This window comes from Myxocyprinus asiaticus, chromosome 40 (assembly GCF_019703515.2).
Source record: "Myxocyprinus asiaticus isolate MX2 ecotype Aquarium Trade chromosome 40, UBuf_Myxa_2, whole genome shotgun sequence".
NCBI lineage: Eukaryota > Metazoa > Chordata > Actinopteri > Cypriniformes > Catostomidae > Myxocyprinus > Myxocyprinus asiaticus.
The window spans coordinates 20,616,296-20,630,731 of NC_059383.1; the positions used below are offsets into that span (position 1 = coordinate 20,616,296).

Consider the following 14,436-nt stretch of genomic DNA (forward strand, 5'->3'; position numbering starts at 1 on the left):
CTCTGTGTAATTCCCAGACCTTTTAGAGGCTGAAGCTGTGGCACAGAGGTCTCTGCACTTGCTCAGGACAGATAGGAGCTGTTGACTCATAGTGCCCTAGGATCAAGTCTGACCTGCATCGTGTGCTGATCCCCCTTTTACAGCCCAAATTTCCTGTCTACACTCTAATTTCCTATTTAAAAAATGAAGGCAAATTTAAAATAATAATAATAATAATAAACAAATTGTTGGGAGAGTCCTTACCTTAAAAATAAAATATAAATAAAACTTAGTGACCCTAATTTTCAAACCACTCACTCCTGAATGCATGTACTACTGTTTTCTCTCAGGTTATCAGTGTTTGATTTGACTATGTCCATATGCAACACAGATAGTAACAGTATCTTTATGCAGTTAAGGGTCAGCAATTAACCTGGACTCTGGGCAAAACCCTGCTGGAAATTCGAGCTTAAGCTGGTAGCTGTGCTTTTGAACATGGTAGCTGGTCATGAGCTGATCCAAGTTGGTCATGAGCTGGTCCAGGCTGGTCCTTAACTGGTCGACCTGCTACCATGTTCCAAAAACCAGCTTGACCACCTTGAGCTGGTATGACAAGCCGGTAGCTGGTCTATGCTGGTCTCCCAGCTTGGACCAGCTAATGACCAGATTGGACCAGCTACCATGTTCCAAAACACAGCTACCAGCTTAAGCTGGATTTTCCAGCAGGGAAACAGCACCAAAAGTGACAAAAATGCCCCAATTATTTAACATTTGGGAACAAAATGTTTATATATAGATCTTGATATTCTGTTATGTTCTAAGCATAATCTAGTTGTAGGTTTAGTATGAGTGTAGTGTATGTTTGGTTATTCAGTACAGAGCTGTATAATCTATCCTAAGGACCAGACAATTATTTAAAATGCATTCTAGCAGAGCAAATGAAGTATTTTACATAGATAGATAACACTCTGTCTTCAAAATGCCCTCATAGAGGTAAAATGCCCCTGGAAATCAATTCCACTGGGGCAAATATTGCCCCTTAACAAAAAAAAAAAAAAAAAAAAAAAAAAACAGTTAATTTGTTCCACTGGTGCAGCTTATGGTTTATGTCCACAGAATTCACATGTGAGTGACTGAGGCCCTGTCATGTACTCTTTGTGTGGTGATCTGTAGCACGGACAACCCCAGACCTGCCAAAAAAGCAATCTCTCCATTTACGTTGCTGCTGATTCGCTTTCAAAGACTATCAGTAAGAGACATTGGCGGAGTATCAATAATTCATTGTCTTTTAATTGTGTTTTTAACATTTAAGTGCCAGACGGTATCTTAAGAAGGAATGCAAGTGATATTAGAGTTGCAAGATCAGAGGGCCAAAGACAATCCCAGCAGCACTTCATTCCACAGTCTTCAGTGCATCTTCGCTGTCATTGTTAAACTATCAAATGTTTCAGACATCAAAATCTCATTTGTCATGTTGTGATGGGCAAAGAAAGCAAAAACTCTCGATGAAACATGTTGATCTCCAAATGAAATATCTTGTCCCATAGCTTTTTATTTTACGGTTTGGAACAACCTATAGGATTTGCGAACATTTCCATATTGTTATATATTTTTTTTTGTACGTTTGTTGCTGTTTCTTAAAAACATGCAAATAGACAGACATCAGAGCTGTAAATCTTTGACACAAATACATGCATTTGTTTTTATTCACAAAACCAGCCCATAGTTCTAATCCAATACAAACATTGCTGCTCTTTTTTAAAAGATTACGCTACCGGAAATGTCATGAAAAAAAAAGAAGTTCTTTCATTCAGTGCATTCAATTGAGCCGAGCAATTGCTGTAGAGAGCTCCGTATAAAATCAGACCAGTACACTGAGAACACAATAATCTGACAATCCGTAATATAATGTAACATCACGTGAAATCACAGATTCCTATGTAACGTGATATCACGTGATGTAACATGATGTGATATTATGCAATCTGACATAGTACAATAAAAGGCTGTCAGTGCAGTAAAACAGATTAACCGAAATGTTACATTTGGAGCTTCCAGTAGTAACAACCCTACAGAAAGAATGGCATTTTTATGTTTCACTGTCGCTGGAGTAGGGTTTTTTTAATACATATTTGTTCCTGTTCAATTCATTCAGAAAACTAGATTTGTAGATTTCTGAATATTTACTTTTCCCTTGAAAGACAGACATTGATCAGTTTTCAAAACTATAAATTTAAATCAAACTAAAAACAAAAGAAAACAATCATAAAATAAAGAGTTTTTTTTAAGTAAGAACGATGGTCCTAAATTACAATAGTGCTTGCCATTAGCCACTAATTTTAAAATATAGCCATAAAATTTACATTCTCTACACAAGTACTGTATCTTTTCACACGTGAACAACATTAACACCAAACACAGAAATTTTGTTGATTGTCCACACTGAGTCCGCCATTTCTGTTTGTCAATGAACAGTTCCCACGTCTAAGCCACAGAAAAAAATCTGCTGGAAAAAGGGACAAAAGGTACCAAAATGGAAACATATAAAAGGGAATGAAAGTTGCCATAGATATTTTTATTTATGTTTAATTTTTGGTTCAAGGAATAAGTAGGTGCATCCATTACTTGTTTGATTCTTTTTGTATTGTTGCTGTATTGTTCTGTATCTTGTGATGAATTTTTTTATATATAGTTTTCTTGTGTTTCTCTCTTTTTTCATGTAGTTTGTGTTTGTCAGCCAGTGTTGGTGCCCGAGATGATGATCCAAGCGAGAGTTGGCATTGCACTTGATGGCAGAGCTTTGGGTGGAGATCAGAGGTCACAGTCTTACTGGAACCACCGGAACGCCGCGCCCGTCGGCATTATCACCTTCTTAGAGAAAGAAAAAGAGAGATGGGGAAAGAGAAATAGGTTGCACTTAGTAGACATTAAGATATGGATGACAAAAGCAAACCAATTCCAAATACATATAGACCCTAAAGCATTTGTGGCATAATGTTGATTACCACAAAAATTAATTTCGACTTTCCTTTAAATTTTTTTTAAAACAAAATAAAAAAAAGTTAAAATTGAGGTTCCAGTGAGGCACTTACAATGGAAGTGAATGGGGCCACATTTTGGAGGTTTTAAAGGCAGAAATGTAAAACTAATGTATTTTTTGAGCATTACAGTTCTTTAAATTGTCATTTTTAAAATCATTTTAGGGTTTTAGGGTTTGGTGACATTACATTGTCATGGAAACGAAGTTGTAAAATTGGCTATAACTTTACACTGAAAAGGTTAGTAAGCAATATTATCACACCAAAGTCATGTTAACACACATATTGTTAATGTCTTGTGGCAATACTTTTGAAAAAGTGAGTGTTTTAACATTAATAAATTGGCCCCCAATCACTTCCATTGTAAGTGCCTCACTGGAACCAAGATTTTTGCTTTTTTTAAAGAAAAGTAAGGGACGAGTCAAAATACATTTTTGTGGTAATCAATATTACACAACAAATGCTGTCGATTGAGCTTAACTTGTACTGAATCCGGAACATTCCTTTAAGTGTGGAATTTCTGTACCCCTAGCTTCATCAAATGGAATTGCAAGAATGACTGTTTGTCAGGTTTCCCAAACATTCCCTCCATGTTCCATTGATCTCCAAAAACAGATAGTCCCACCCTATTTTCACGGCATTGTTGCTGTTTCAGGCTGTTCGGGACGCTCAAGCAAACAACGTTTTGACAGCATACAGAGCCACAGTGTTTACACTTTTTGGGAAAGTCAACCAACAAATCGCTTATAGTTCAGTCATGACAACTCTTGGAATGATTTCTTTTAAAGATGTTTATCACTGGATATGACAGTTAGAAGGTTTGGCATTGGCTGACATTTTTTTTTTTTTTTTTTTTTTAGCTTACACTGCTATGAAAACATCTAGACAAGTGCTGCTAGGATGGAGGAGGGTAAATGTGGTTTTGGCTGCCAAGATTGCATAGGAAGAACTTATCAGCTTGAGCCAGAGTTTTCTGACTGAACTTAAGGACATTTGTCTCTGCAAATTAAGATGGAATAGAAGAATGTATTTTAATATTGAAAAAAAAATACATACTTCAGCTTTAAACTACAATGTCATTATATTTCATTCTCAATTTCTTTATACTATCCACAAAAGTATTCCAGTCAAAAAACAAGTTAAGCATAGACGAATACACAGACTTTTTAGCATCCCTTTGCTCTCCCTCCTCTGCAGATGTGTGATTCATTTAATTCCTCCCTCTCCCTCTTTCCTTCCCTGTTCTGTCTTTCCTTCCCCCTTCCTTTTCTCCAGCCATGGGCCATGGCCCTGGCTCCACATGAAACCTGATACGCCACATTCATTATTTAGTCACCACGCAGTCACGTCGAGCGCCCACCACACTGCTCTCGCTTGTAACTCTTTCTCTGTCTCTTTCTTTCTCTCTGTATTCTTTCAGTGTCTGTTAGCTGGCATCTGCGGCTCGATTCAGGTGGGCTCTGAGACCAGGCCAGGTGAGGAAAGTCAAGAAGCAGCATGAGGGGATTTGAGGGGGGCTACAGCTCAGGCAATGCTTGAGTGTAACGCTACTGCGGCACAGAATCTCACACATTTGCCAGCACTGGCCAAAGCCATGGGTGGCCAACACATCCCCACTTACATGATCACACATGCACTAGCCCACACACTCACACAGACACACTACCATTCAAGCATTCCTGAAAAAGACTGACATATAGATACTTAATTAAATACACAAACACTTTGAAATTAGTTAAAAGTTGTTCAAATTGAACACTTAAAAGTTGACATATCCTGTGGTGTGACATGCGTGTGACATGCTATACTCCATATAAAATAAATGTAATTATAATTAATTATTTTATAATTATTATAAATGCAGTTTTTTTAACCACATATTAATTGAGAGAATGCATGGAATATCTGTGACCTCTGTCAAACTGCAGGACCATTTAAAATGAACTACTGATGGCAAAAAGGTTGTTAAAGTAGTGAAAAACTTGTTAACTGAAGCAATGTTCAATGAACAGCATTTTTGGCACAAGCTAATGTTTATTACCACAAAAAAAAAAAAAAAAAAAAAAAAATTCGACTTGCCCCTTGGATCAGTAATTAACATTATGCCACAATTCACACAGTATGCTGTCGATTGAGCTTGAAGGGATAGTTCACCCAATGAAAATTCTGTCATCATTTACTCACCCTCATGCCATCCCAGATGTGTATGACTTTCTTTCTTCTGCAGAACACAAACAAAGATTTTTAGAAGAATATCTCAGCTCTGTAGGTCCATACAATGCAAGTGAACGGGTGCCAAAATTTTGATGCTCCACAAAGCACATAAAAGCATCATAAAAGTAATCCATACGACTCCAATGTTTTAATTCATATCTTCAGAAGTGATATGATAGGTGTAGGTGAGAAACTGATCAATATTTAAGCCCTTTTTTGCTAGAAATTCTTCTCCCTACCCAGTAGGTGGTGATATGCATGAAGAATGTGAATCACCAAAAACACAAGAAGATGAATGTGAAAGTGAAAGTTAAAGTGGAGATTGACTGAGCTGGGAGGAGAAATTATAGTAAAAAAGAACTTAAATATTGATCTGTTTCTCACCCACACCTATCATATCACGTTTTAATACATTGATTTAACCACTGGAGTCTTATGGATTACTTTTATGCTGATTTATGTGATTTTTGGAACTTTAAAAATTTGCCATCCATTCACTTGCATTGTATGGATTACAGAGCTGATATTTTTTTCTAAAAATCTTAATTTGTGTTCGCAGAAGAAAGAAAGTCATACACATCTGGGATGGCATAAGGGTGAATAAATGATGAGAGAATTTAAATTTTTGGGTGAACCTGCTAAAAAATCCTGCTTAACCAGCATGAAATTCCCACGCTTAGGGGTTAATGCTGGTTAGTGCTGGTTTGGTGCTGGTCTAGCTTGTGGACCAGCATAGCCATGCTTTTCACCAGCAAAACCCATCTGGTGAAGTTGATTGACCACCATGGTCTTTCAGGTGAAACTGGTTTAGCTAATTAAGAAGCCTGGTTGGGTCACCAGCACACCAGCATGGAGGACCAGCACACAAAACACAACATAAACTGGTGACCAGCAATGCTGGATTTTTTAGCAGGGCTATTCCTTTAAATTGTCTTGAACCTAGAACATTCCTTCACAAGAAATAATGACCAGTCACATTACATAAAATATACATTCACTCATACAATTATATACATTTGTTTTTATCTAAAATAATAATAATATGTTTTATTTATATATCACTTTTCCAAGAGCTCAAGGTCGCTCAACAACAAAAGTACATGTATGGACAAAAAAAAAAAGTTAATAAAATCTTAATGTTAATTTAAAAAAAAAAAGCTCATGGTTATTCATCAGCTACCCATACTCACAGATACAGAATATGGGCCAGGATTAGTGGACTATGCTAGAGTGCTCCAAAGGCAACACAATCTAAAATCATGGTGTAAGTCATGGTAACAGGAGTATTTCAAAAGACACCAGATTTTCAGCAGTCATTTTTCTTTACTTTATTGGAGGTTACACAATCCATATGTTCTAGCAGAGGACAGAGTCCCTTACACATGGCTCATGTCAGGGTTTCATCGCACATCTCAGTGCATGCATCTTGTGCCATTTGACCTCAAATTCAAAAAAGAGTTGCAGATAGCATCACTGACATACGATTTGACAAGGTTGCCAGGTAGCAAGTCATTATGTATCTACAATAGATACACACAGAATCAGTCATTCTTCCATCTACAGTAGCTTTGATACTTGCGCTGATGTAATGACACGGCATACAAATTGTCCGGTAATCACTGATTCCGTTTAGAAAAGTCAGTGGCAAACAGACTCAAAGTTAAAACTGCTTGATATTTTAGCATAGTAGTACATAGCTTGCAACATGTCACTGGGGGTAATGCTGCAGCTTGACACTTTGCTCAATAGATTACATTGGGGAACGTTGACACGAATCATGTGAAAGGGCCTTTAAAACTATAAACTCTTGCAGCTAAGTGCAAGTATACTGTATATTGTGTTTAGTCTGTAAACGGCAGCAGTTTAATCTTACTGGGCTTTTTTTGGGACAGCATCTGAAAAAGACATGAAAAAGAGAGTTCTATGACAATTTCAGTAAGCTTTCCTTTGTAATTTTAGTGTAAGGCTGAATCAACCCGTGGTGTACAAAGGTACAAATTGCAATGGTACAATGGCTCTTTTCTGATCAATATTTATAATATGTTTAACTCATATTCATATTAGGGCTGGATATTGCCACAGACCTCCCGATTTGTTATTACAACAATATTTCCTAGCCGATTCGATATGTATTGCGATATTGCAATTCTGTAAGTATTGCGATTTGATGTTTTCATCTAAAAACTTCTTAAAAAGATTTTGTTTTAAAACTCCTTTTTCTCAGAAAGAAATGTCCAATTAAAGAACAGTTGTGACTGAAATGACAATTGTTTCACTCGAAACATGATCGCGCTGCACGCGTGGGCGCCAAAGCGCAAATGAACTTCTGAACAAAAAAGCAAATCAGACATGCGCATCGCCAGCATTTCTTTTGTCTGTTCTTCATAATATAATCAGATGTGTTTCCTTAAGCATGCATCTCTGTGTCTAGTGGCATTTTTTGTCGACAGTGGCGGGTAAATGTGTAAAATTACCTGCCACTGCGCATAAATACACTGGCTATTAAATTATAAATATTGTGAGGGCGTGACATGTAGTTTACGCCATTCAACAGTTTGATAAGCCTTTTTACAGCTAAACTATTAATTAAAGCAGTGTCAAACAGAATCTGAAGAACAAATATCCTCCACAACACCTCTCAAATAAACTTTTTGGATTATGCATAGTAACAGGAACATTGATCACAGCAGAGGATTTTGATATCCGTCAGTGAACAAGCGGCGCTTGATGGCTGTAGCAGCGGTGCATTAAAGGACTAAATGTCAAGAATTAAAGAGACAAAACTTCTCAGAGAGAAAGCCTGTTAGTTTGGGACTCTGCACAAATATAACCTCCTATATTTATCTACTAATAATTGTAGAATTACGATAAACATGTATTTCTTTTTTTATTAAATTAAAAAAACAGGAGACAATTTTAAAATCATTTGGCTAAAGAATAGCGATTTTAAACTGAATCGATTTTTTTCCCCAGCCCTAATTCATATGTGTAATAAAAGTTATACATTAGATATACTGTACAAGTGACTGTCTGAAAGGGATAGATCACCAAAAAATGAAAAGGCTCAAGGTGTGTCCGAAACCGCACACTTCTGCACTATTCTGCGTAATTTTGTAGTGTAAGTAGTGCGAGTAGAATTTTAACACTGAAAATGCAACAGAAGAAGTGTACTATGACTACCTGGATGATGCACTTCTTCAACCAAATGTTACGTAGTAGAGTTACCTGGTTGCGTTGCTGGTCTGACAAAACAATTGTAAATAATGGAGAATGTGGCAACTAGCAAAACATCAGAGAAGACATCACCACACAAATGTAAGTTGAATGATTTACCATCACCCCACGCTGTGTAAATGTGTACGTTGCTTGATATACAAGCGTTGAACTGAGGTTGGCTAATGCACTAAAGCTAGCGGCAACATATTACATGCGTTTGAAACGTCACTTCCGTCAGCTGTTAAATAGCAAGTGCTTCTGTGTAGTAAAAAAAAAAAAAGTTAAGTGTTCTACTTGAGACGATACTACACTTTGAAAATCCATACACTACACAACTGACTGCATAGTGTATATTGTAAGTGCACAGTGTTCAGTGCATCATTTGGGACACAGCTTTAATGTTAGCCTCAGCTCAGTCACCAATGCATCTGGTGACTGAGGGTTACATTCTGCCTAACCTTTCCTTTTGTGTTCCCCAAACAAAGAATGTCATATGGGTTTAGAAGAGTAAAATTTGATAAAATTATCATTTTTGTGTGAACTAAACGTTTAGAAGTGCATAGAAGCAATGCAAGTAATGTGCACACTAAGTTCAACTCTGGATCAATTAAAACAGAAACACTTCCTCATTCTGCTTAATTTCGACACCTGAATGAATATTTGAGTAAATACTGTTTTATCTCAAACTGTGAGCTCAAACACAGTTACGAAACAATGCAACAAGCCAACTCCCGACTACATGTGAAATTCAAAAGCAAAAGCATTGTGAGTGTGTCTTGCACACAAACCCTCAGAATTTACTGGTTGGGACCTTTGCCTTTTGACAACCCTACTAGAAGTGACCTTAATGCCCAAACCTCTTTTAGAAGACTTCCCCACAAGTGACCACTATGACACCTGACCCATGACCTTTCACCCTAAATCTGTCCAAACAGTGGACACTGAGAAGGGGGGTGCTTTGTGTGGCAACGTGTGCTTCCAAGGTCATCTTTCCTGCAAGGTGTCAACCAACAAATCCACCATCTTAATCTGTGTTTATTGATTTTCCTATGATTAAGTTACTGCTCCTCTCTGCTGAGGGTTCAGTTTCCACAGAGAAACACTGGTTCTGTGTTACTGACCTACAGTATGTCGACGAGAGAGCAGCTGCATTGCTGCCGATCGCTTTAATAGTCTGTGGTAAAAAGTGTGGGTTAAGGTTGATGTTACAGGGATAGTTCACCCAAAAATTACAATTCTGTCATTATTTACTCACTCTCATGTTGTTCCAAAACATATGAAATCAGTTTTGTCTTCTCTCAGTCTGCTTATGACCTCATTATGGCATTAAGTTCCTATACATCTGAGATACAGCTTATTTCACTCATATGTCCTTCCCAATCTGCCTGTTACTTCCCTTGTCTTTATGACTCTACTGCATTCAATCCTGCTATCTTGTGTACTTCCACTGTGTGAATGTGTGTATGTGTGTGTGTACATGTTTATACTACATTGTGGGGACCATATATCCCCACAAGGATAGTAAAACCTGAGATCACCTACGCTTGGCCAAGCCAGCAGTCCCCACGAGAGAAATGGCTTATTAAACATATTAAACAATGTTTTTTTTGAAAATGTAAAAATGCAAAAAGGTTTCTGTGAGAGTTAGGGTTAGGGGTAGGGTTAGGGTATAGAAATTATTGTTAGATCTGTATAATATCCATAAAATGCATGGAAGTCTATGGAGAGTCCCCACAATGATATAAAAACAAGTTTGTGTGTGTGTGTGTGTGTGTGTGTGGGCGGGTTTAGGTGGTTTACTAGGACTTTTTTTTAGGTTACAAACTGGTAATTACAAGGGTATTATGCTATAAATGTGGTTTCATTTCTAGTGTCCCCATAATTCAAATCACTTAAAAAACATACTAAATTATGTTTTTTGGAAAATATAAAAATGCAGAAAGTTTTTGTGAGGGTTAGGTTTAAGGGTAGGGTTAGGGTATAGAATCTATAGTACGTACAGTATAAAAATCATTATGTCTATGGAGAGTCTTCCTAAGGATAGCTGCACCAACGTGTGTGTGTGTGTGTGTGTGTGTGTGTGTGTGTGTGTGTGTGTGTGTGTGTTTGTGTGTCATGGCATTCATGCCGTGGTAGCAGGTACCCAGATAAATGCAGTTCGTAATATCTAAGAGACACACCCGTTGTAACTGCCAGCGTTAATGTAGTTAGATGCTAAATGTTTTGGAATGTTGTATGGACCATGTGCCTGGTATCAAAGCTCAGCATCTGGTATATTTAAACACTCTACTGTTAAATCTGACATGTTTCAAATTTTTATAAATCTTGATGTATTCTCAAACTTAAGAGCAAACACCCCAGATGTCATCATTGTAAACAAGATGCAACATAGAGTATTTGTGCTGAAAGTGGGGTGTGCGTTTGACCAAAGCCTAGAGGAGATCTTTTTCACTAAACTGTTTAAATATCAGCCGCTTGTTCAGTGTATTAGCAACATTGGGAATAAGTCTCAACTCTTAATCTTTATTTTTGGGAGTCTAGGTAATGAACACAGGCTTGTAGTGAGGGGGTTACAGGTTACAGCTATGTCCAAAAGGAAGCCAAACAGCTGGCCAGATACTGTTCTGTATCAGCCAATATTGGTAATCGCAGTGTGTGGAGGAGGCGTTGTTTTTTGTATCCTTGATGCTAATGATTGAATACTGACGTGTAACCTGCAAGTTTCTCACAAACATGCATCTGAACTATTTATGTCATTTTTGTATTTCTATGTTGAGTGTATATAAATAAATATTTAATGAGTGTGTGTGTGTGTGTGTGTGTGTGTGTTTGTGTGTGTGTGTGTGTCAGGGTTTCAGATGGACGTGCATGATGACAGCTTCTCTCTGTGTCTGCATACCAAGAGGAGACCATCTCCCCCTATTCAGAGCACTGATACCACTCATTTCAAATCAACCACTATCTTTCTAAAGCCGATCTCATGAGACACACACTTGTTTACCTTGCTGTCTAAATGAGGACACTACCATTGTTTTAAACTTGAAAATAAACAATTTTGTTGGATTATAAAGATTTAAATCAAAGAAACATTGTGACCTAAAATGAATAAGAAATATATTAGATTCAGTAGTATTTGTAGTTCACTAATAATAATTATCATATTATCAAATAAGCAAATATGTGACAGTGACCATTGCCCTCTTTATACAAAAAGCTTCCACCGAAGCATGCAAGATGGTCTTTGAAACATTCTCAAATCAGGCTGGATTTCATCAGGTTTTGCACAAATTTGTAGAGTCCATGGCAGCTCGAGTGCATGCTGTCATTAAAGTAAAGAGGGACATTTCAAATACTAATAAATTCTGAAATTAGTTTTCTTCTTGCAATATAGTGCACAAGTTCATAATTTCTTTTTTTCTAGTAAGACCTTTGATATTAGGGCAAAAATCATATTCTTGATAATAATTTCTGTATTGTTTTCCTGTAAAAATATCTAAATATCAGTTAGATTTATCTTGTTTTAGAAACAACACTGCAAAAGATATTTAGGTTTTTCAGAGAATGTATTTTTAACATGTGTATTTTGTCTTACTGTACTGGCAGAGTTTTTATAGTCAAAACAAATGAAAAAATCTACCAGTGCTGAAGAAGTAATCCAAAGTATTTAGAATACATTACTGACCTTGAGTAATCTAATGGAATATGTTACAAATGACATTTTACATCATGTATTCTATAATCTGTAGTGGAATACATTTCAAAAGTAACCCTCCCAACTCTGTATGTATCTAACTAATCTAACTAATGCTAACAAACACATTCATATTCACATGCATTAAATAAACAATCACAGTCACATGGCCACAAACAGGCAAAGCGCTGGGATCTAAGGTTTGGAGTGAGCATCAGTCCAGTGAGCCTCCTTTTTTTCCCATGATTCTTTTATTTCCATTCAATCGCAGCTTCCTAAAATAATTTCCCACATCTCCAGTCGGCGAGGTGTGAGGTGGCAAAGGCCTTGACGGTCTGCACGTTACCTCCCCCTCCGTCTCTCCCCCCTCTGTTTTTATGGCTCTCTAAGAGATGCCAGCAATGCACCATGAAAGCTTCAAACCACCCAGTGCTGCAGGATCAGTCCTTCAATATTAAACATGTACACAGACAAAGAACTGCCCTGTTACTGTTACCGCACACCTGTACTATACAACCGTCAAACACAAATATGAATATCAGTTTAAAGCAAGAGCAGGAAACTGTAATGTTGTATTGTGGATGCTGGTTTGCTGGTGATACAACAGGTTTCTTCACTAATTAAAAAAATAACATTTTGGGAAATTGGAATTTTGTAGCTTTCAGTCCATGTCTGTTAGTTTTTAGGGCATCTATAGCTTACTCATAAAAGCTGACTTAACTTTAGAATATATGCGCATTTTGTCTGGGAAGATTGATAACTCATCATGCATTCATGTTTGATCCAAATTTTTGTCCAATAACAAGTTCTTTAGAATGAGATTGTCCCACCCCCTAATACCACCTATCACTGACTAGAAATAGCAAGTACCAAATAATAGTTCATGGCTGTGATGTAAACTAAAGGCAATTGGCTATTTTTATAAAAAGGGGACAAGCCACTCGATATTTCCTGGCCCATCTTACTGTTTCAAAAGGAAATGTATCAACGCAAGAAAGAAAACTGCTCTTGTCAAGCGATTTCATGGGGTCTTTAACCAGCAAAATTTCCTTGATTGACCTGTTTCATCAGCAAAAGTTTGCTGTTTAGACTGTTTGTCCTCCCATTCACAATTAATTAGTACATAAGAAGCATGGAGTACTATGCAAACCAAATACCAACATCTACGTGCTTTCTCATTCTTTTCTCAGAACAAGCGTCATTTTGCTGGGTATGCAGATTTCAACAGTAAAGGTCAACCCAAACACCAGTATGATGTAATGTGACGTTTAGAAGTTTGAATGTGCCAATACTAACAAAAATATCATGCCGGCACACTGCAATCCTGATTTATAGATTCCTCAACATGTTGAGAACATAATGACATAGTGTGCAGAAAAGACAAATAATCATACTTAAAGAGTTTTGTGGCTTTTAGTCCATGCGTGTAAGCTTTGAGGTCAACTATATGCTAGTGCACTTATAAACATTGTCAAAATTTCCTTTTAGAAGATGTACACATTTAAAATTTAGTCTGTCTCTTCCGGGATAATGGACCAAAAATATTTATGATTAATTCTGTGCTACACAGATTTTTGTCCAATCAAATGCTCTTTAGAATTAGTATTTCCCTGCAACTGGCCAACAAGTAGCAAATCATTGTTTATTGCTGTGATGAAAATAAAGCCTGTTGGCTATTTAAAAAAAAAAGATGAGCCCTTCAATATGTCCCACTCAAACTTCCTGTTTTATTAAAAATTATGTTAACATACAAAAGTGCTCTCCTTAATCTCTTCATGATTATGGTAGCATAGTACAACTGGAAGCATACAACTTTTAACCACTGTACAAACAACATCTAGCAACATAACTTTAAATTTGAATCCACAAATGAACTCTTAGAAGAGAAATATGAATAAATGTGTTGTGCTCTATTCGGTTTGCACGGTGCTGCTTCAACTCCATCTAGAAGCGATAAAACAGCAGGTGCAGCACATCTAAGACCCTTAGCGAAAAACTGCTCCCATCATGTTAGGCGTTGGAATTAACATCTATTTAAGAAACCATAAAACGGCTGCGCTTTATGTTTTAGACACATTGTAATCACCGGGGCTCTCTGAGACGCCATCAGACGTGACCTTGTTTGATTCCATACAGACTGGACAGCTGGCCGAGCAGACGTGGCATGGAATTATCAGACCATTTTTAATGACTGAAATGTTAACGACACGCCATCACCCTGCCATTATTATTCTTACTGATGGTGTTTCATTAATAATTCTCTAATCAGCAAACAAAACAATAAGAAATTATTTATTT

General features: G+C 37.0%; 1 protein-coding gene across 15 annotated transcripts in view; it reads right to left on the reverse strand.

Annotated features, from left to right (window-relative positions):
* Positions 1-1,494: 1,494 nt before the first annotated feature.
* The window catches only part of LOC127431219 (CXXC-type zinc finger protein 5-like), a 74,377-nt gene continuing 61,435 nt past the window's right edge, over positions 1,495-14,436 (reverse strand). For 12 of the 15 annotated variants that reach the window (XM_051681551.1, XM_051681548.1, XM_051681545.1 and 9 more), the window contains one exon: positions 1,495-2,850. In XM_051681551.1, the coding sequence (XP_051537511.1) occupies positions 2,806-2,850 (45 nt within the window). In that variant the 3' untranslated portion in view covers positions 1,495-2,805. The remainder of the gene's footprint in view (positions 2,851-14,436) is intronic. The other 3 variants (XR_007895548.1, XR_007895547.1, XM_051681556.1) reach the window with 3 other exon arrangements.